We start from the raw sequence: 16,638 nt of genomic DNA on the forward strand, positions 1-16,638 counted from the left end.
TGTCAGCTCTACTATACACCTGGGAATTCTGATCATTCACATGAACTTATAGGCCCATTGTTTGCCAACCCTATATATGATCTTGGATACATTCTCCATTTAGACATACCTAATTGTTTAGCTTGTTCACCCATCTATCCGTCCCTATACCCATGTTTGCTTTCATTGACAACTCAGTTAGAGTCAGTTTTTTTCTGATACTATCTTTTTATTGGCATTTCCTTGATGTCTTTTTCTATCACTGTATCTTTAATCATTCCATGCCGTTATTTATCTTAGAAATAGAGTATAATGCTGTTTTATTTTTTTAAATTAAATCTGACAACCATCTTTAATTGTCTTTTAAATGTTCCACATTTGAGGTTTTTGTTTCAGAATGGAAATCTCAGACTTGGCTGCCTTCTTCTCTGGCTTTTTGAAGTAACAATATCCTCACAGTTCTGTTGATTGGGTAATCTAAGTCATAAGCTTTAAATGGAATGATTCTGATGTTTTAGGTGTGCTGTCATCAGTAAATATATGGTGTATAGTAAATATTTAGTGACGTGAAAAAATTAGTGTAGGAGCATTTCTTTGTATGTATTTATCATGAAATCATCTCATTCTTATGATAATGGGTTAATTTATAAACTATTCTTTAAATTTTGTTTTGTTTTAGTCCCAGAAATCCTGGATAGAAAATACTTTGACCAAGAGGGAATGTGTATATATTATACCGAGTTCCAAGGACCCCCACAGGTAAGCATATCTTTGTTTTCTTTGGGATCTTCTTAGATGTAAGTTATATTGCTACTATCTACCTTGGAAGGAAGGTTGGGCAATCCTACTTCGTAGTGATGCTGCCTCCGAAACCCAGGGAGGGGTCGCTATGAGTTGGATGCGAATCCACGGCCGTGAGTTTGGTTTATTAAAAAGAAGAATCACTAAAATTATTTGTAGTTATTCGTCCTTTGGGATGGGGGAAAGAGACAACATTAGCAAGATACCAGTGTTTTGGAATTCGCAGTGACATTTGCAGCATTAAACTGCTTTTTCAAAATGCTCACCCATCTCTTAAATTAGTCTAGTATTATAAAGATAAGGCAGATAGGTTATCTTTTGTAAGGGATTCACTAATATTGAGAGCTTAAAGATGTTTGCATATCTCTTTATTTATTGAGCTCAACGCTGTGGAAACCAATATGCACTTAATAGTCCCTATTTTTCAGTTACTATTTTGCAAGTGTATAGATTAATTATTTAATGGAAAACCTTGTCATCGGAGAGTGTAAGCATCTTTTTGTAAATTATCTTTTTGGTCTTTAAAATGCCTTTCATAATAGAAAAAAATAAAAAATTAAATCAAGAAAAGTTTACTTCTTGTTATACTCATTTAAGAAACATTTTTACTACAATTATTTTTGTTGTTCTAAGTCCTAAAAATGGAAAAAACTTAAGTCACATGAAAGATAAAGTTAATTCCTAGGTTGTAGTACACACCTCTTTTCATAACCATAGAGGAAAATACTCATTGACAAAAGAAGATTTCCAAGATTTTTGGATCTCCTTGTCTTTCCTATCTCCTGTCAAACCTTGTTCTCTATCCACTTACCTTCTCTGCAGCTTTTACTTCCATTTGATATATTGTTCTTATAAACACTTACTAAATAGATTATTATTATTATTTTTAACTAATAACTCTTTTAAATTGTAGTATTAGTCACTGTTCTTATCCATCCTGGATACTCAGTAAATGTTAGTTGAATAAAATTTCCAAAATATTACATAAAACTGCTCTTTGATTTCAACATTTCTTTTTTAGCACTAAATGGAAAAGGAATTTTGAGTTCATTTCTCACTGAAAAGTAGAACACATTTCCATTGTAAAATTTATCATTTGCATGATAAATTTTGAAAAGTTGTGAGAAGCAGAAAATTGGCTCAGTAATCAGAGTTCCAACACCTGAAAACAGTCATCATTAATAACATTTTGTGGTATTTATTATTATTTTTATCTCCTCAGTGCATAATGTTATTGTAAATATTGCTGCAGTCTAAAAAATATTGTACCTACTTTTCAACAAAATATTATTATAAATACACTTTTCTACATTACAGATCTTTTCTAAGAATGATAGTTGGTATTCTGCTACAGTATGTACCACAATTTATATAAACATTCCACTATTGAACATTTGACTTATTTTCAATTTTTAACCTGTACATTAAAATTAGGCATAATGAAGATTTTCATGGTTAAAACCTTTTTGTGTTTAATGTCCCCCCTGCCCAGTATATGTAATGACAAAAAAGGTTTCCAAAAGGATTGAAGCAATACATATTATCAGCAGCAGTGAATGAGAGTGCCTTCTTTACTGAATATTGACTAGATTAATATTATTCATCATCTTCAAAACGTAGAAAATAATATGTGTTTTAAATCTACATTTATTTGATTATTATTGAGATAATACCATTTTTTTTGTTTTACATCTCTCTTTCTTTTTTTTCATAAATTGTATAGATGTCTTTTGATTATAGTGATCCCTCCTTGGGTTTCTGAGGCGATATTTCTACAGTAGTAGATCACCCGATCTTCCTTCCGAGGAGTAGCTGTTGGGTTTGAACTGCCAGCCTTCTAGTTAGCAGTCAGATGCCTTAGGGACTATGCCACCAGAGCTCCCTAATTAAAAATAAATAACCTTAATATCTCTTCCCAACTATAGACCTGAGACTTACTTTTTAAAGGTAATTTTAATTTCACATTTCATAACCAGAGAAGATAAATGACATTTCCAAGGTTACATGACTGTTAATTTATAAAGATAAGGTAATTTAGGTCTCCTTAGTTCAGTGTGCCAATTAAGTTGTAAGACACTGCTTTTCTTCCATTTAGGGAAAATTTTGGTTTTACTTTATTAAACAAAATAATTACATTCTCTCTCTCTTTTTTTTTTATTGTGATTTGGGTGAAAATTTACAGAGCAAATTCACTTTCCATACAGCAATTCACATACACTTTGTCTCATGACATTGACCACAATTTATCACAATGCAACAGCTCCCCTCCCACTTCCTCCCCATAGTTACCTCTTCCCTGTGTCCATCCCTCCATGCACTCCTGCCCCCTGAGCTAAACAAAATAATTATATTCTCTTCAAGGAAATTTTTTCTTAACAGTTTTCTTATTTTCATTTTGTAATAAAAATAATAAAAGCACTCACAAGGTCTTATGAACACTTCAAGCTTTTTATTCAGTATCCTTAGCCTTAATCATTCTTATGAGACATATTTTAAGAGGTGGTTACTGTATTCTTTGCACATATGATATGCCCATACATATAATGTGCATAGCACACACAGGAAACTAATGTGCTGGGAGTTGTATAGTTTGCAAAATAAAACCTGTATAACACTTGCATTATTTGCGTGAAAATACAGTACTCCTTTCTACACTAGTTGCGTTTTTAAATTAATTTTATATGAATAGGTAATACATTGACCTGATTAAAAATTTATAAGATACCAAAAGTTTTAAGTGGTAGTTTCCTTCCTGTCACTGTGCCTTAACTTCCAAGTTCCCCTTCCCAGTGAAAACTGATGTTGTTTGTTCCTTAGAATTCCTTTTAGAAATCGTCAGACATAAACAAGCAGATGTGTATATATCTCCTTTCCTTTTTTTAAATACATATTTTTAGCAGGTTTTGTTTATTACCTATCTTGTGATCACTACCTTGTTTTTAATAAAAACCAAACCAAACTCACTGCTTTTGAGTCGAATCCAACTCATAGTGACCTCTCCTTGGGTTTCCGAGGCAGTATCACTACAGAAGTAGATTGCTCAGTCTTCCTCCTGAGGAGTGGCTGGTGGGTTTGAACCGTCAGCCCTCTGATTAGCAGTCAGCTGCCTTAGCCATTATGCCACCAGAGCTCCTAAACTTACTGCCATTGAGTTGGATCTGACTCATAGCAACCCCTTCTTGGGTTTCTGAGGCGGTTCCGAGTAGTAGCTGGTGGATTTGAACTGCCAGCCCTTCTGGTTAGCAGTCAAGTATATCCTATTATGTCTAGACCATAATTTGTATTACTTGTCCCTTCTGATAGATGTTTTAGCTAATCTCAGGGGTTTTTTTTCTTCCTAGAAACAAGCTGCCATGAAAAATAAAATTAGTCATTTTACAAATATACTATAGATATTTTGTAGCCTGTATTTTTAGAAGTGGAATTAGAGGGTGAAAAGCAGTCTACCTACATTTTTAGATTCGTTTTGCCAGATTTCCCTCATTGAAATTATATCAGTTTATACTTGCACCAACAAATAAAAGACTACCTGTTTTATATTCTCAATAAGCTATTGTTTCAAAACAACTTTCCTAATCGAATGGATGGAAAATGGTATCCCATTGTAGTTTTTAAAATGTGCATTTCTTTTATATATTCTTTACATCTATATTTTTTCCTTTGAACTGTCTATTCATATATTATTTTTCTTTAATTTTTATTGTGACTTAGGTGAAAGTTACAGAGAAAATTCATTTTCCATACAGCAGTTCATACATATTTTGCTTCATTACATTGACTGCAATTCCCCACAGTGTAATAGCTCTCTTCCCATTTCTTCCCTGTAGTTACCTCTTCCCTATGTTTTTCCTTTGAGCTATCTATTCATATATTTACTCTTTTTATATTAGATATTTTCTTCTTGATTTGAAGAAGCCTTTTTATCTGTTAGGGGTACTAGCCCTTTGTCTGCAAATATTTTTTCCCAATTTGTCTTTAGCCTTTATTTGTGAAATATTTTTGCTACGTAGAGATGTTGATTTTTATGTAAATTTGTCATTATTTTCTCTAATGGTTTCTGGGTTTTATATCAAAACTAATTGTATTTAAAATATGGAAGCCATGTGAGTTTAAAAAAAAATTAAGAATGTAAATCAAGTTATATATGACCTATGATGGCTATTGAAACATCGTAATATAATTTTCCCTTTTATGTATATTTTATATAGTTTAATTAACCAAAAAAAAAGAGAAAATTTCCTTTGAAATAGCTTATTTACGATTTGTGTTTTACAGATGCCTTCCAGGATGTCAGATTTGTCAGCAACTTGTCAGGTAACTTTAATAAAATGACTATATTATGCAAAGTTTGAAGAATAAACAAGTCAGTTAGGAACATTAGGTAGAATATGCCAAGAAAGGAAAAAAAAAACTCAACTGCCATCAGTCGATTCTGACTGGTAGCAGTCCCCATTGGGTTTCCAAGGCAGTAAATCTTCACGGAAGTAGATTGCCCATCTTCCTTCCTCAGAGCATCTAGAGGGTTTAAACTGCCAGCCTTCTGGTTAGCAGTGAAATGTCTTAGGCACTACACCACCAGAGCTGCTTAGGTAGAATATAGTAGGATAAAATTCACAGGGTGCTGCATTTGAGGGACCTCTTACTTATACATGGGAGGTGAGAGATCAGGCAAGGCTTCTTAAAACTTGAGTGAGTCCCATATGTTTATTTTGTTCCTTTTTTCCTGCTATCTTTTGGTTTAGTTCATTTCTTTTTTTAAAAAATTGATTTTATCACCATTACATTTTTAAGGAGCTCTAGTGGTGTAGTGGTTAAGGGATTTGGCTGTTAATAAAAAATGATCAGTGTTTTGAACCCACCATCTCCTTGGGAGAAAGATGAGGCAGTCTGCTCTGTAATGATTTACAGCCTTGCAAACCCAGTAAGGGTTGCTGTGAATTGGAATTAACTTGATGGTAGTGAGTTTGGTTTTTGGTTTTATTATTAAAGGTCCCTGGGTGGTACAAATGGTTTGTGCTCAACTACTAATTGAGAGGTTGGGGATTTATATCCACTCAGCAGTGCCATGGAAGAAAGGCCTGGGAATCTGCTTTCATAAAGATCATAGCCAAGAAAACCCTGTGGAGCCATTCTACTCTAATACATTCGTAACACAGGGGTTACCATGCTTATTACATTACTAGCTGTAATTTGTCTTACATAGTGCTGGAATGAACCCATCAGGTTGGAAGGCACTCAAAATTTGACTGGTGGAAGAGCTTACTCCTCAGAGTAGAGATAACCTTAACGATATGAATAGAGTAAAGCTTTTGGGACCTCCATTGGCTGATGTGGGCACAACTCAGAATGAGTAGAAACAGATACAAATATCCATTAATAATAGGAACATGGAATGTATGAAGTATGAATATAGGAAAATTGGAAGTTGTCAAAAATGAAATACAACGCATAAAGATCGATATCCTAGGTGTCAGTGAGCTAAATTGAATGGTTTTGACCATTTTGAATCAGACAACCATATGATTTACTATGCTGGGAATGACAGATTGAAGAAGAATGGTGTGACATTCATCGTCAAAGAGTGTTTCAAGATCTGTCCTGAAGTACAACGCTGTCAGTGATAGGATAATATCCATATGCCTACACGGAAGACAGTTAATAACTACTATTATTCAAATCTATGTACCGGCCACCAAAGCTAATGATGAGGAAATTGAAGTACTCCTGCAGTCTGAAATTGACCGAACATTCAATCAGGATATGTTGATTATCACTGGTGACTGGAATGCAAAAGTTGGAAACGAAGATATATCAGTAGTTGGAAAATAGGGCCTTGGGGATAGAAAAAATGCTGGAGATCACATGGTAGAATTTTGCAAGACTAATGACTTATTCACTGCAGATACCTTTTTCAGCAAAATAAGTGATGGCTATACACGTGGACTTTGCCAAAAGGAGTACACAGGAATCAGATTGACTACATCTGTGGCAAGAGACGATGGAGAAGTTCAGTATCTTCAGCCAAAACAAAGCCAGGAGCTGATTGTGGAACAGACCATCAACTGCTATTATGCAAGTTTAAGGGGAAGTTAAAGGCAATTAAAACAAGTCCATGAGAGCCAAAATACGACCTTGATAATATCTCTCCTAAATTTAGAGACCATTTAAAGAATAGCTCTGATACGTTGAACACCAGTAACGAAAACCAGAGGAATTGTGGGATGACATCAAGAACATCATCCATGAAGAAAGCAAGAGGTCATTAAAAAGACAAGAAGAAAAGACTAAAATGGATGTCAGAAGAGACTCTGAAACTTGCCCTTGAGCAGAGAGTAGCTAAAGCAAGTAGAAGAAATGACAAGATGAAAGAGCTGAACAGAAGATTTCAAAGAGCAGCTTGAGAAGACAAAGTCAATAACTATAATGAAAGGTGCAAAGACGTGGAGTTAGAAAACCAAAAGGGAGGCATTTCTCAAGCTGAAAGAGCTGAGGAAAACATTTAAGCCTCAAGTTACAATGCTGAAAGATTCTGTGGGCAAAATATTGAACGATGCAGAAAGCATCAAAAGAAGATGGAAGGAATCCACAGAGTCACTGTACCAAAAAGAATTGGTCAGTATTCATCCATTTCAGGAGGTGGCATATGTGCAAGAACCAATGGTATTGAAGGAAGACGTCAAAGCTGCATTGGGGGAATTGGCAAAGAACAAGGCTACAGGAATTGATGGAGTACCCATTGAGATGTTTCAAGAAATGGATGCCCTGCTGGAGGCACTCATTCGGTTATGCCAAGAGATTTGGGAGACAGCCACCTGGCCAACTGACGGGAAGAGATCCATATTTGTACCCATTCCAAAGAAAGGTGATTCCACAGAATGTGGGAATTATCGAACAATATCAATATCACATGCAAGTAGAATCTTAGTGAAGATAATTGAAAAACGTTTGCAGAGTATATTGACAAAGAGCTTCCAGAAATGCAAGCTGGATTCAGAAGAGGACATGGAATGAGGGATATTGTTGCTGATGTCAGATGAATCTTAGCTGAATGCAAAGAATATCAGAAAGGGGTTTACTTGTGTTTTATTGACTATGCAAAAGCATTCAACTGTGTGAATCATAACAAATTGTGGACAACATTGAGAAGAATGGGAATTCCAGAATACTTAATTGTACTCCTGAGGAACCTGTACATAAACCAGGAGGCTGTCATTCAAACAGAACAAGGGGATACTGCCTGGTTCAGAATCAAGCAGGGAGTGTGTCAGGGTTGTATCCTTTCACCATACTTATTCAACTTGTATGCTGAGCAGATAATCCGAGAAGCTGGACTATATGAAGAAGAACGTGGCATTAGGATTGGAGGAAGGCTCATTAACAACCTGTGATACGCAGAGGACACACCTTTGCTTGTTGGAAGTGAGGGTGACTTACAGCACTTACTGATGAAGATTAAAGACTCCAGTCTGCAGTGTGGGTTATACCTCAATATGAAGAAAACAAAAATCCTCACAACTGGTCCAATAAACAGCTTCATGGTGGATGGAGAAAGGCTTGAAGTTGTCAAAGACTTCATATTACTTAGTTCTACAGTCAATGGAAGCAGCAGTCAAGACATCAGACAACATACTGCATCAGACTAGTCTGGTACAAAAGACCTCTTTCATGTGATGAAGAGCAAGGATGTCTCCTTGAAGACTAAGGTGCACCTAACCCAAGCCATGGTTTTTTCATTTGCCTCTTATGTGTCTGAGAGCTGGACAATGAATAAGGAAGACTGAAGAAAAGTTGATTCCTTTGAATTGTGGTGTTGGAGAAGAATGCTAAGAATACCATAGTCTGCTAAAAGGACTAACAAATCTGTCCTGGAAGAAGTGCAGCTGGAATGCTCCTTGGAAGCAAGAATGGCCAGGCTTTGTCTCACCCTCTTTGATCATGTTGTCAGAAATAACCATTCCTTGGAGAGGGATATCATGCTTGGTAAAGTGGAGAGTCAGTGAAGAAGGGTAAGTCCCTTAATGAGATGGATTGACACAGTGTCTGCAACAATGGTCTCAGGTATAGCAAGGATTGTGAGGCTGGCACGGGACTGGGCAGTCTTCCATTCTGCTGTGCATAGGGTAGCTATGCATCGGAGATTACTCGACAGCACCTAACAACAACAGCTGTAACTTGCGTATATCCTACCCAAATTTAGAGACCATCTGAGGAATTTGATGCATTGAATACCAGTGACTGAAGACCAAATGAGTTGTTGGATGACATCAAGGACATGATACGTAAAGAAAGCAAAAAGTCATTAAAAAGATGTGAAAGGAAGAGAAGACCAAAATGGATGTCAGAAGAGACTCTGAAACTTACTCTTAAATGGAGAGTAGTTAAAGCAAATGGAAGAAATGATGAAGTAAAAGAACTGAACAGAAGATTTCAAAGGGCAGCTCAAGAGGACAGAGTAAAGTATTATAATGAAATGTGCAAAGACTTGGAATTGGAAAAATCAAAGGGGAAGAACACAATGGGCATTTCTTTTAATTTTTACTGTGATTTGGGTGAAAGTTTACAGAGCAAATTAATTTTCCGTATAGCAATTCATACACAATTTATTTCATGACATTGACTGTAATTCCCCACATTGTAACAGCTATCTTCCCACTTCCTCCCTGTAGTTCCTTTTTCCCTGTGTCCTTCTTTCCTATGCATTCCTGCCCCCTTATCTATCTCCCTGTATAGTGGGCATTTCTATAGCTGAAAGAACTAAGGAAAAAATTCAGACCCCAAGTTGTGATATTGAAGGATTCTGCAATCACAGAAGCATCAAAAGAAGATGGAAGGAATACACAGAGTCACTATACTAAAAGGAGTTGGTCAATGTTCAGCCATTTCAGGATGTAGCATATGATCAAGAACCAATCATACTGAAGGAAGAAGTTGAAGGTGCGCTGAAGGAATTGGTGAAAAGCAAGGCTTCAGGAATTGATGGCATATCCATTGAGGTGTTTCGAGAAATGGCTGCAGTACCAAAGGTGCTCACTCATTTATGCCAGAAAACTTGGAAGATATTTCATCTGGCCAGCTGATTAGAGGAGAAACCAATATCTAAAGTATAGATTCAACAGAATGGGAAATTATTAAACAATGTCATTCATATCACATGCAAGTAAAATTTTACTGACGCTAATTAAAAAATAGTTGCAGATGTGTATTGACAGGAAATTGCCAGAAATTCAAGCCTGTTTCAGAAAAGGGTGTGGAACAAGGGATATCATTGCTGATGTCACATGAATCTTGGTTGAATGCAAAGAACACCAAAAAGATGTTTACCTGTATTTTACTGACTACGAAGGCATTTGACTGTGTGAATCATAACAAATTATGGATAACATTGTGAAGAATGGGAGGAGCGCAGGTGGCTTAGTGCCTAAGGCATTTTGACTGCTAACCAGAAGGCTAGCAGTTCAAACCCACTAGCCATTCCTTGGAAAATTGGACAATCTACCTCTGTAGGGATACCACCTTGGAAACCCAAGGAGGGATCGCTATGAGTCAGATTCAACTTGATAGCAGTGAGTTTGGTTTTTATGTGCTCATGAGCAATCTGTACATAGACCAAGAGGCAGTTGTTGAAATAGAACAAGGGGATACTGTGTGATTTAAAATTGGGAAGGGTGTGCATCAGGGTTGTATCCTTTCACCATACTTACTCATTCTGTATGATGAGCAGCATTTAATCCAAGAACCTGGAGTATATGAAGAAGAATACAGCATCTTCTATATGAGGAAGAATGCTGTATTGGAGGAAGACGCAGATGACACAGCCTTTCTTGCTGTAAGTGAAGATGAATTGAAGCACTTACGATGAAGATCAAACACTATATTGCCTTCAGTATCGTTTATACCTCAACATAAAGAAAATCCTCACAATTGGACCAGTAATCACCATTCATGATAAATGGAGAAAGTGTTGAATGAGCAACTACCAAATTTATATTTGGAGCTTACTTATAGTAATTTTAGTTTCATTTTCTGCTTGGTTCTTTTGTACATAAGGTCACTATAAGTTGGAATCAACTCAATGGTATCTAACAATGACAACAACTATTCTATTATATGGATATTTTCACATTTTGCAAATGCCCACACTAAATTTAGATGACTTCACCATCATACCCTAATGTACTTGATACTATTTCAGTACTACTATGAAGATATTAATTACTGATTTAAAAATCAAAAGGACAAGCTCTGCATTGGCATATTCATTTTTATTCCATTTTTCATTCAGTCTGGTTTTTTGAAAGGTCTCTTTTCAGTTTTGTTTTTTTCCTGTAGATGCTTTTGTGGTCGCTTGGTCAAGCAACATGCCTGTTTTACTGCAAGTATTGCCATGAAATACTCAGATGTGAAATTGGGTGACCATTTTAACCAGGCAATAGAAGAATGGTCAGTGGAAAAGCATACAGAACAGAGCCCAACAGATGCTTACGGAGTCATAAATTTTCAAGGGGGTTCTCATTCTTACAGATCTAAGGTATGTAATAATTTGATTTTTCTACTTTGTTATGTTGTTATTTAAGTAATAGACTTATTACTTGACAATTTCTGTAGCACCATGTCAGATAAGTAGTTTCAATCATCCTTTTATGTATTTTGAGGTTCTTTGTATAAGTACATAGAAAAAAATTGTTACTTCTTCATGTTGAACTGAACCTTTTAACATTACAAAACGTCTTTATCACTTGTCATTTTTTTTCTTTTTTTGATGCATGCAATATGTCATTATTATTTATTTTTAATTTTTTTGTGCTTTGGGTGAAAATTTACAGAGCAAAATTTGTTTTATATTTAACAGTTGGTGTACATTTGATTTCACGCCCCAGTTACCATCCTCAACCAATAACAAGACTCTCCTCCCCTCCCGTCCCTGTGACTACCCCTTTCCTGTGCTCTTCTTAACTGTGCACTCTTACCTGTCCAGCTTTTCCTCTTTGTGAATGCTGTCCCTCTAGTGCCCCATGGCCAATTGCTCTAGGAGGTTTATCTTCCTAGAGGAGGTAGGTGCATCGCCTTGGGACAGGTGTTCTGCAGGTAGGTCTTTATACTGTTGGGCTGAAAGCCAATCCGTGGGAGAGAGACCAATTCTAGGCCTGAAGGGTAACCTGGGGCTGTAGTCTTGGGGGCTCTACCACACTCTATCTGACCCGTAATTCTGGTCATTTTTGTGCTTTTGGATTTTGTTCCCATTTTTGCTCCCACTCTGTCCAGGATCTCCAGTTTGATCCCTTTCCGTGCTGTTGGGATGAGTAGCTGGATACCATCTCGTTCTTCTGGTCTTACGGTTCATCTTACCAAAAAAAAAAGAACCAAACTCACTTCCATCGAGTCAGTCCCGACTCATAGCAAACCCTCTGTAGGTTTCCGAGGCAGTATCTCTATGGAAGTAGTTTGCCCAGTCTTCCTTCCGAGGGGTGGCTGGTGGATTTGAACCTCCAGCGTTCTAGTTAGCAGTCAGATGCCTTAGGCACTACACCACCAGAGCTCCCGGGGTCCATCTTATCCTTGGACAAATTGTTTCCAGATGCCTTTGATTTTCTTCACTCTTCTTAGCTTCAGATGAGAGGAGACCAATAGTTGGCATCTTACATGGTCACTCAAAAGCTTTTAAAGACCCCAGTCGCTACTACCAAAGTAGGTTGTAGAACAAGATTGTTATGTACTATGTTGTGCCAAGGAGCTCTGGTAGCATAGTGCCTAAGGCACTTGACTGCTAACCAGAAAGCTGGTGGTTCAAACCCACCAGCCACTCCTTCAAAGGAAGGTTGGGAAATCTACTTCTGTAGTGATACCGCCTCAGAAACCCAAGGAGGGGTCGCTATGAGTCGGGTCCAACCCAGCAGCACATAACAACAATGTTGTGCCACTTGAATTTGATGTCCCTTGAGAATATGGTCCCAAGTCAGCAGGCCCAGTGATTTTCTCTCTAAAGGTGTATGGTTGTCTCTGAGATGTTACCCAACTCTCTTCTTTTGCTTCTGTAATGTCTGTGGCTAGTTTTGTAGCACAAGTGCATATGTAAGATTATCTTCAGTTAAATCTATCCTTGGTCTCTGGTATGTTCCTGTTTGCCAACCCCCACCTGATCTGCTCACTTGTCTGTGTGTTTATGCGTAGCCTGGTGTTTGGTGTTAGTGGTAATGCAGTATTGTACATATACCATTATTTACCTCTATTGTCTGTATCTTATGTGCACTTTCAGTGTCCTTCCTTTCCCTAATGTCATCATGCTGGTCATAGGCTCTTTCCATACCATCCCTCCCCTAACCCAAATCAACATGTGACCCTCAACTAGTCTGCAATTTTCCTTCCCCTTGCTTCCCATCCCTGGTAACCTGCAAAGTGAGTTTCCTTCCCTAAGTAAACTTCCTGACTTTTTACAATAATAGGCTCATATAATATTTGTCCTTTTGTGATTGACTTATTTCACTCAGCGTAATGTCCTCCAAATTTCATCCAGCTTGTCATTTTTCTTGCCAAAGTCTATTTTTCCTGAGATCAGTATAGCTAAACTGTTTTAGAATTAGTAGTATATGGTTTTCTTCCCTTTCACTTTGAACCTTTCCTTACATTTACGAGGTGGTCTTTTAAGTAACATTTAATTGTTTTAATTTAGTTATTGATCTTTTAGTTTAGAATATTGAACACATTCACGTGGAATAAAAGTACTATTATGTTACTATTTATTTGTATTACAAGTCCTGTATTCTCTTTTCTTTCTTACATTCATTTGGCTTAAGTATTTTTAATTATTTCCTTTCTCCATTACCATGTTACTAATACATTCTTTTTCTATTAATGAAATCTTATAATAATCGTTGCAAAAAGGCATGGTGTACATGTCCTCTGACCTCCTGTGACTCATAAAGGGGAGAGAGAATTGCCATCAGCATTAACAACCTAGTGCTGGTTCCTGTGAGGTTGGGGTTAAGACTTGCCACTACCCTCCAACCTTTTTACCAATTCTGACACCAACTGTCTATCCCACAGCACTCTCCTTTTCTACTGGATATGATAATTCATTCCAGTGGCCAGACAGATCTCACCAACAGTACTCACGATTATGGGGTTTATTAGGGAAGTAACAGGTTATAATTTAGGATCAGAAACAACTCAGGCTAAAATTCTTCAATCAGGACACCTTCTTCTCAGCCATGCCACAGGCGCACATCTCTCTGGCTGTGGCTTCTGCTCTGCTTGGGCCAGTGTTACAAAGTTGTTTTACCTTTGCCAGTAAACAAAAAAAACTTACTGCTGTCAGTTGAATCTGACTCATAGCGACCCCTTCTTGGGTTTCCAAGGCAGTATCTCTATGGAAGTAGATTGCCCAGTGTTCCTTCCAAGGAGTGGCTGGTGGGTTTGAGCTGTCAGCCTTCTGGCTAGCAGTCAATGCCTTAGGTGCTACGCCACCAGAGCTCCCCAAAAAAGGCCTTACTCGGTCAGTGAGCCTCCTGCCCAAAGGCATTCAGCTTTCTTGCTCCATGGGCTGAGAAGTCTGCTATTCTGTCTCATGTTGGTTTCTTGGTTCTTCTGCCTCTGCTGCTGTGGGTTCTGTGCTGCTGTGCCTTTGCTCTTACCTCAGTGCAGGGATCTCAGGTCCAAAGACATGCTTCGTTCCTAGCTCTTCTGTCTTGAAGAGTGAGGTACCCCATTCCACCTTTGGAATGGCTTATTTTTAGCCTAACAAGATGGCAAAACTGACCAATCCCCATGTTAGGGTTTCATTCACATTATTTGCATAATCCCACCCCTAAAAGGGTGCTGTGTACCTTATTTATATTATTAGTAAGCTATCCAATCCTGTTGGTGGGCCACAAGCACCTTATATTGCATAGTTCCCCCAGTCATCTGGTGGGAGTCACAAAGACCATGGTTAGAAGAGCCTTATTAAGTAATTGACTGCACCACAATGATAAAATGCATTTTTAACTTATTTTTTATATTACTTATTATAGCTATCATTCTCTCTTACAAATGAGTACTTTTATATTTTCTGGATAATGCAAGAGCCTTTATAGTATTGTGGCTGCATTTATTTCCCTCATGAGTTTGTGTGCTTTTGTAATCATGCATATTAATTCTGTATGTATTTAATAACCCATAAAACATTATATCTATTTAGATTTATTAACTTTTTTATTCTTTATATTTGTCTGCCTGTCTCTATTCATCTCTGAGCTCTATACCTGTGATTATTTTCATTTTCCTTAAAATCCCATTTTAGTATTTATTTCCTTTAGTTAGTAAGAGTCTGCTGGTGACATATTCTCTCAGTTTTCTTTTTCTGAAGCTGTGTTTTATCTTCATTTCTGAGGAATATTTTAATTGTAGATAGAATTCTGGCTGTCGGTTATTTTTCAGAAAATATTCCACGTTCTTCTTGCTTCCATTATTTCTGTTGAGAAATCAGCTTGAGGTCTTGCTTACTTCTTTGGAAGGTAATGATTTTCCTCTGGCTGTTTTAAAATTTTCTTTTTGTCTTTGGTTTTATTCATTAATATGATGATGTGATTGGATGTAATTTTCTTTGTATTTATCTTTGTTGGGATTAATAGTATTTCCTGAGCCTGTGACTATAACTTTCAGTCAGTTTTGGAAAACTCGAAACAGTATCTCTTCAGATACAGTTAGTGCTGTGTTCTTGCTTCTTTTTCTGAGATACCAATTACATGTTATGGTCTGGTCTTTCCCTGTGTTCTGTGTATCTCTCTTTTCTATATTTTCTAACCTTTTATTTTTCACGTTTCGATCTTAGTATTTTCTCCTGACACAGTTAGTGACAATGCGTTAATTCTCTCTTCAACTGTAACCAGTCTGTTATTAAACTCATTCTTTGGGTTTTTACTTTCAGAATTGTATATTGTAGCTCTCAAATTTTCTGTTGGATTTTTGTTTTCCCCTAGTTTCTCATTCTGAACTGAAAATCTTCATCTTGTCTTTTATTCTTGACTATAGAATTATAATTATTTTAAAGTCTATTTCTGATAACCTTATTATGTGGATATCCTAAAAAATCTTTTTCTATTTGTTTTTCCCTGTGGCTTTTGGTTTTGTATGTATGATTTTTCTTTTTTCTTTTAATTGTGTGCTGGACATGGTAATTGAACATTGTAGAGATAATTCTAGGATCTGGAAGATGATTATCCCAGAGAGAATGTACATTTTCTTCTGGTAAACAGCTAGACCAAGGACAAATCATCTTTATAAAGTTAAGAGTTTTAAATGACTTAGGCTTATCTTTAGTCCTTGTATTTCTGGTTCACTTTTACTTCGAGTATACTCTGCTTGGAATTTCAGTTAAAAGAGTGAACTGTTTACTAGTGCCCCTCCTTCATATGTCCCAAACTAAAACACCAAACTCAACAGCCATTGAGTTGAATCAGACTCATAGCGACCCTTCCTTGGGTTTCCGAGGTGGTATTTCTATGGAAGTAGATTGCCCAACCTTCCTCCTGAGGAGTAGCTGGTGGGTTTCAACCACCAGCATTCTGGTTAGCAGTCAAATGCCTTAGGGACTATGCCACCAGAACTCCTTCATACATTCTCAACCTCACATATCCCAGACCTCCAATATTTGTCATATTACCACCATCCTAAGTCTGAATACCACTGCTCATCTGTCAGTTGGTCATACTGTAGTGGCTTGCATGTTGCTATAATGCTGGAGGCTCTGCTATCGGTACTTCAGATACCTGCAGGGTTACCCATGATGGACACATTTCAGTGGAGCTTCTAGACTAAGATAGGCTAGGAAGAAGGATAGGGCCATCCACTTCTGAAAAACTTGGCAAGTGTAAACCTTATGAA

At 37.0% G+C, this 16,638-nt stretch overlaps 1 protein-coding gene across 1 annotated transcript in view; it reads left to right on the forward strand.

Annotated features, from left to right (window-relative positions):
• The window catches only part of TRPM7 (transient receptor potential cation channel subfamily M member 7), a 158,274-nt gene that overhangs the window by 42,263 nt on the left and 99,373 nt on the right, over positions 1–16,638 (forward strand). The window contains exons 3-5 of the mRNA XM_042783693.1: positions 659–738; positions 5,056–5,094; positions 11,110–11,308. Coding sequence (XP_042639627.1) covers positions 659–738; positions 5,056–5,094; positions 11,110–11,308 — 318 coding nt within the window. The remainder of the gene's footprint in view (positions 1–658; positions 739–5,055; positions 5,095–11,109; positions 11,309–16,638) is intronic.

The sequence above is a fragment of the Orycteropus afer genome, unplaced genomic scaffold (assembly GCF_000298275.1).
Source record: "Orycteropus afer afer isolate SDZICR_OR568_19922 unplaced genomic scaffold, OryAfe1.0 scaffold00026, whole genome shotgun sequence".
Taxonomy (NCBI): Eukaryota; Metazoa; Chordata; class Mammalia; order Tubulidentata; family Orycteropodidae; genus Orycteropus; species Orycteropus afer.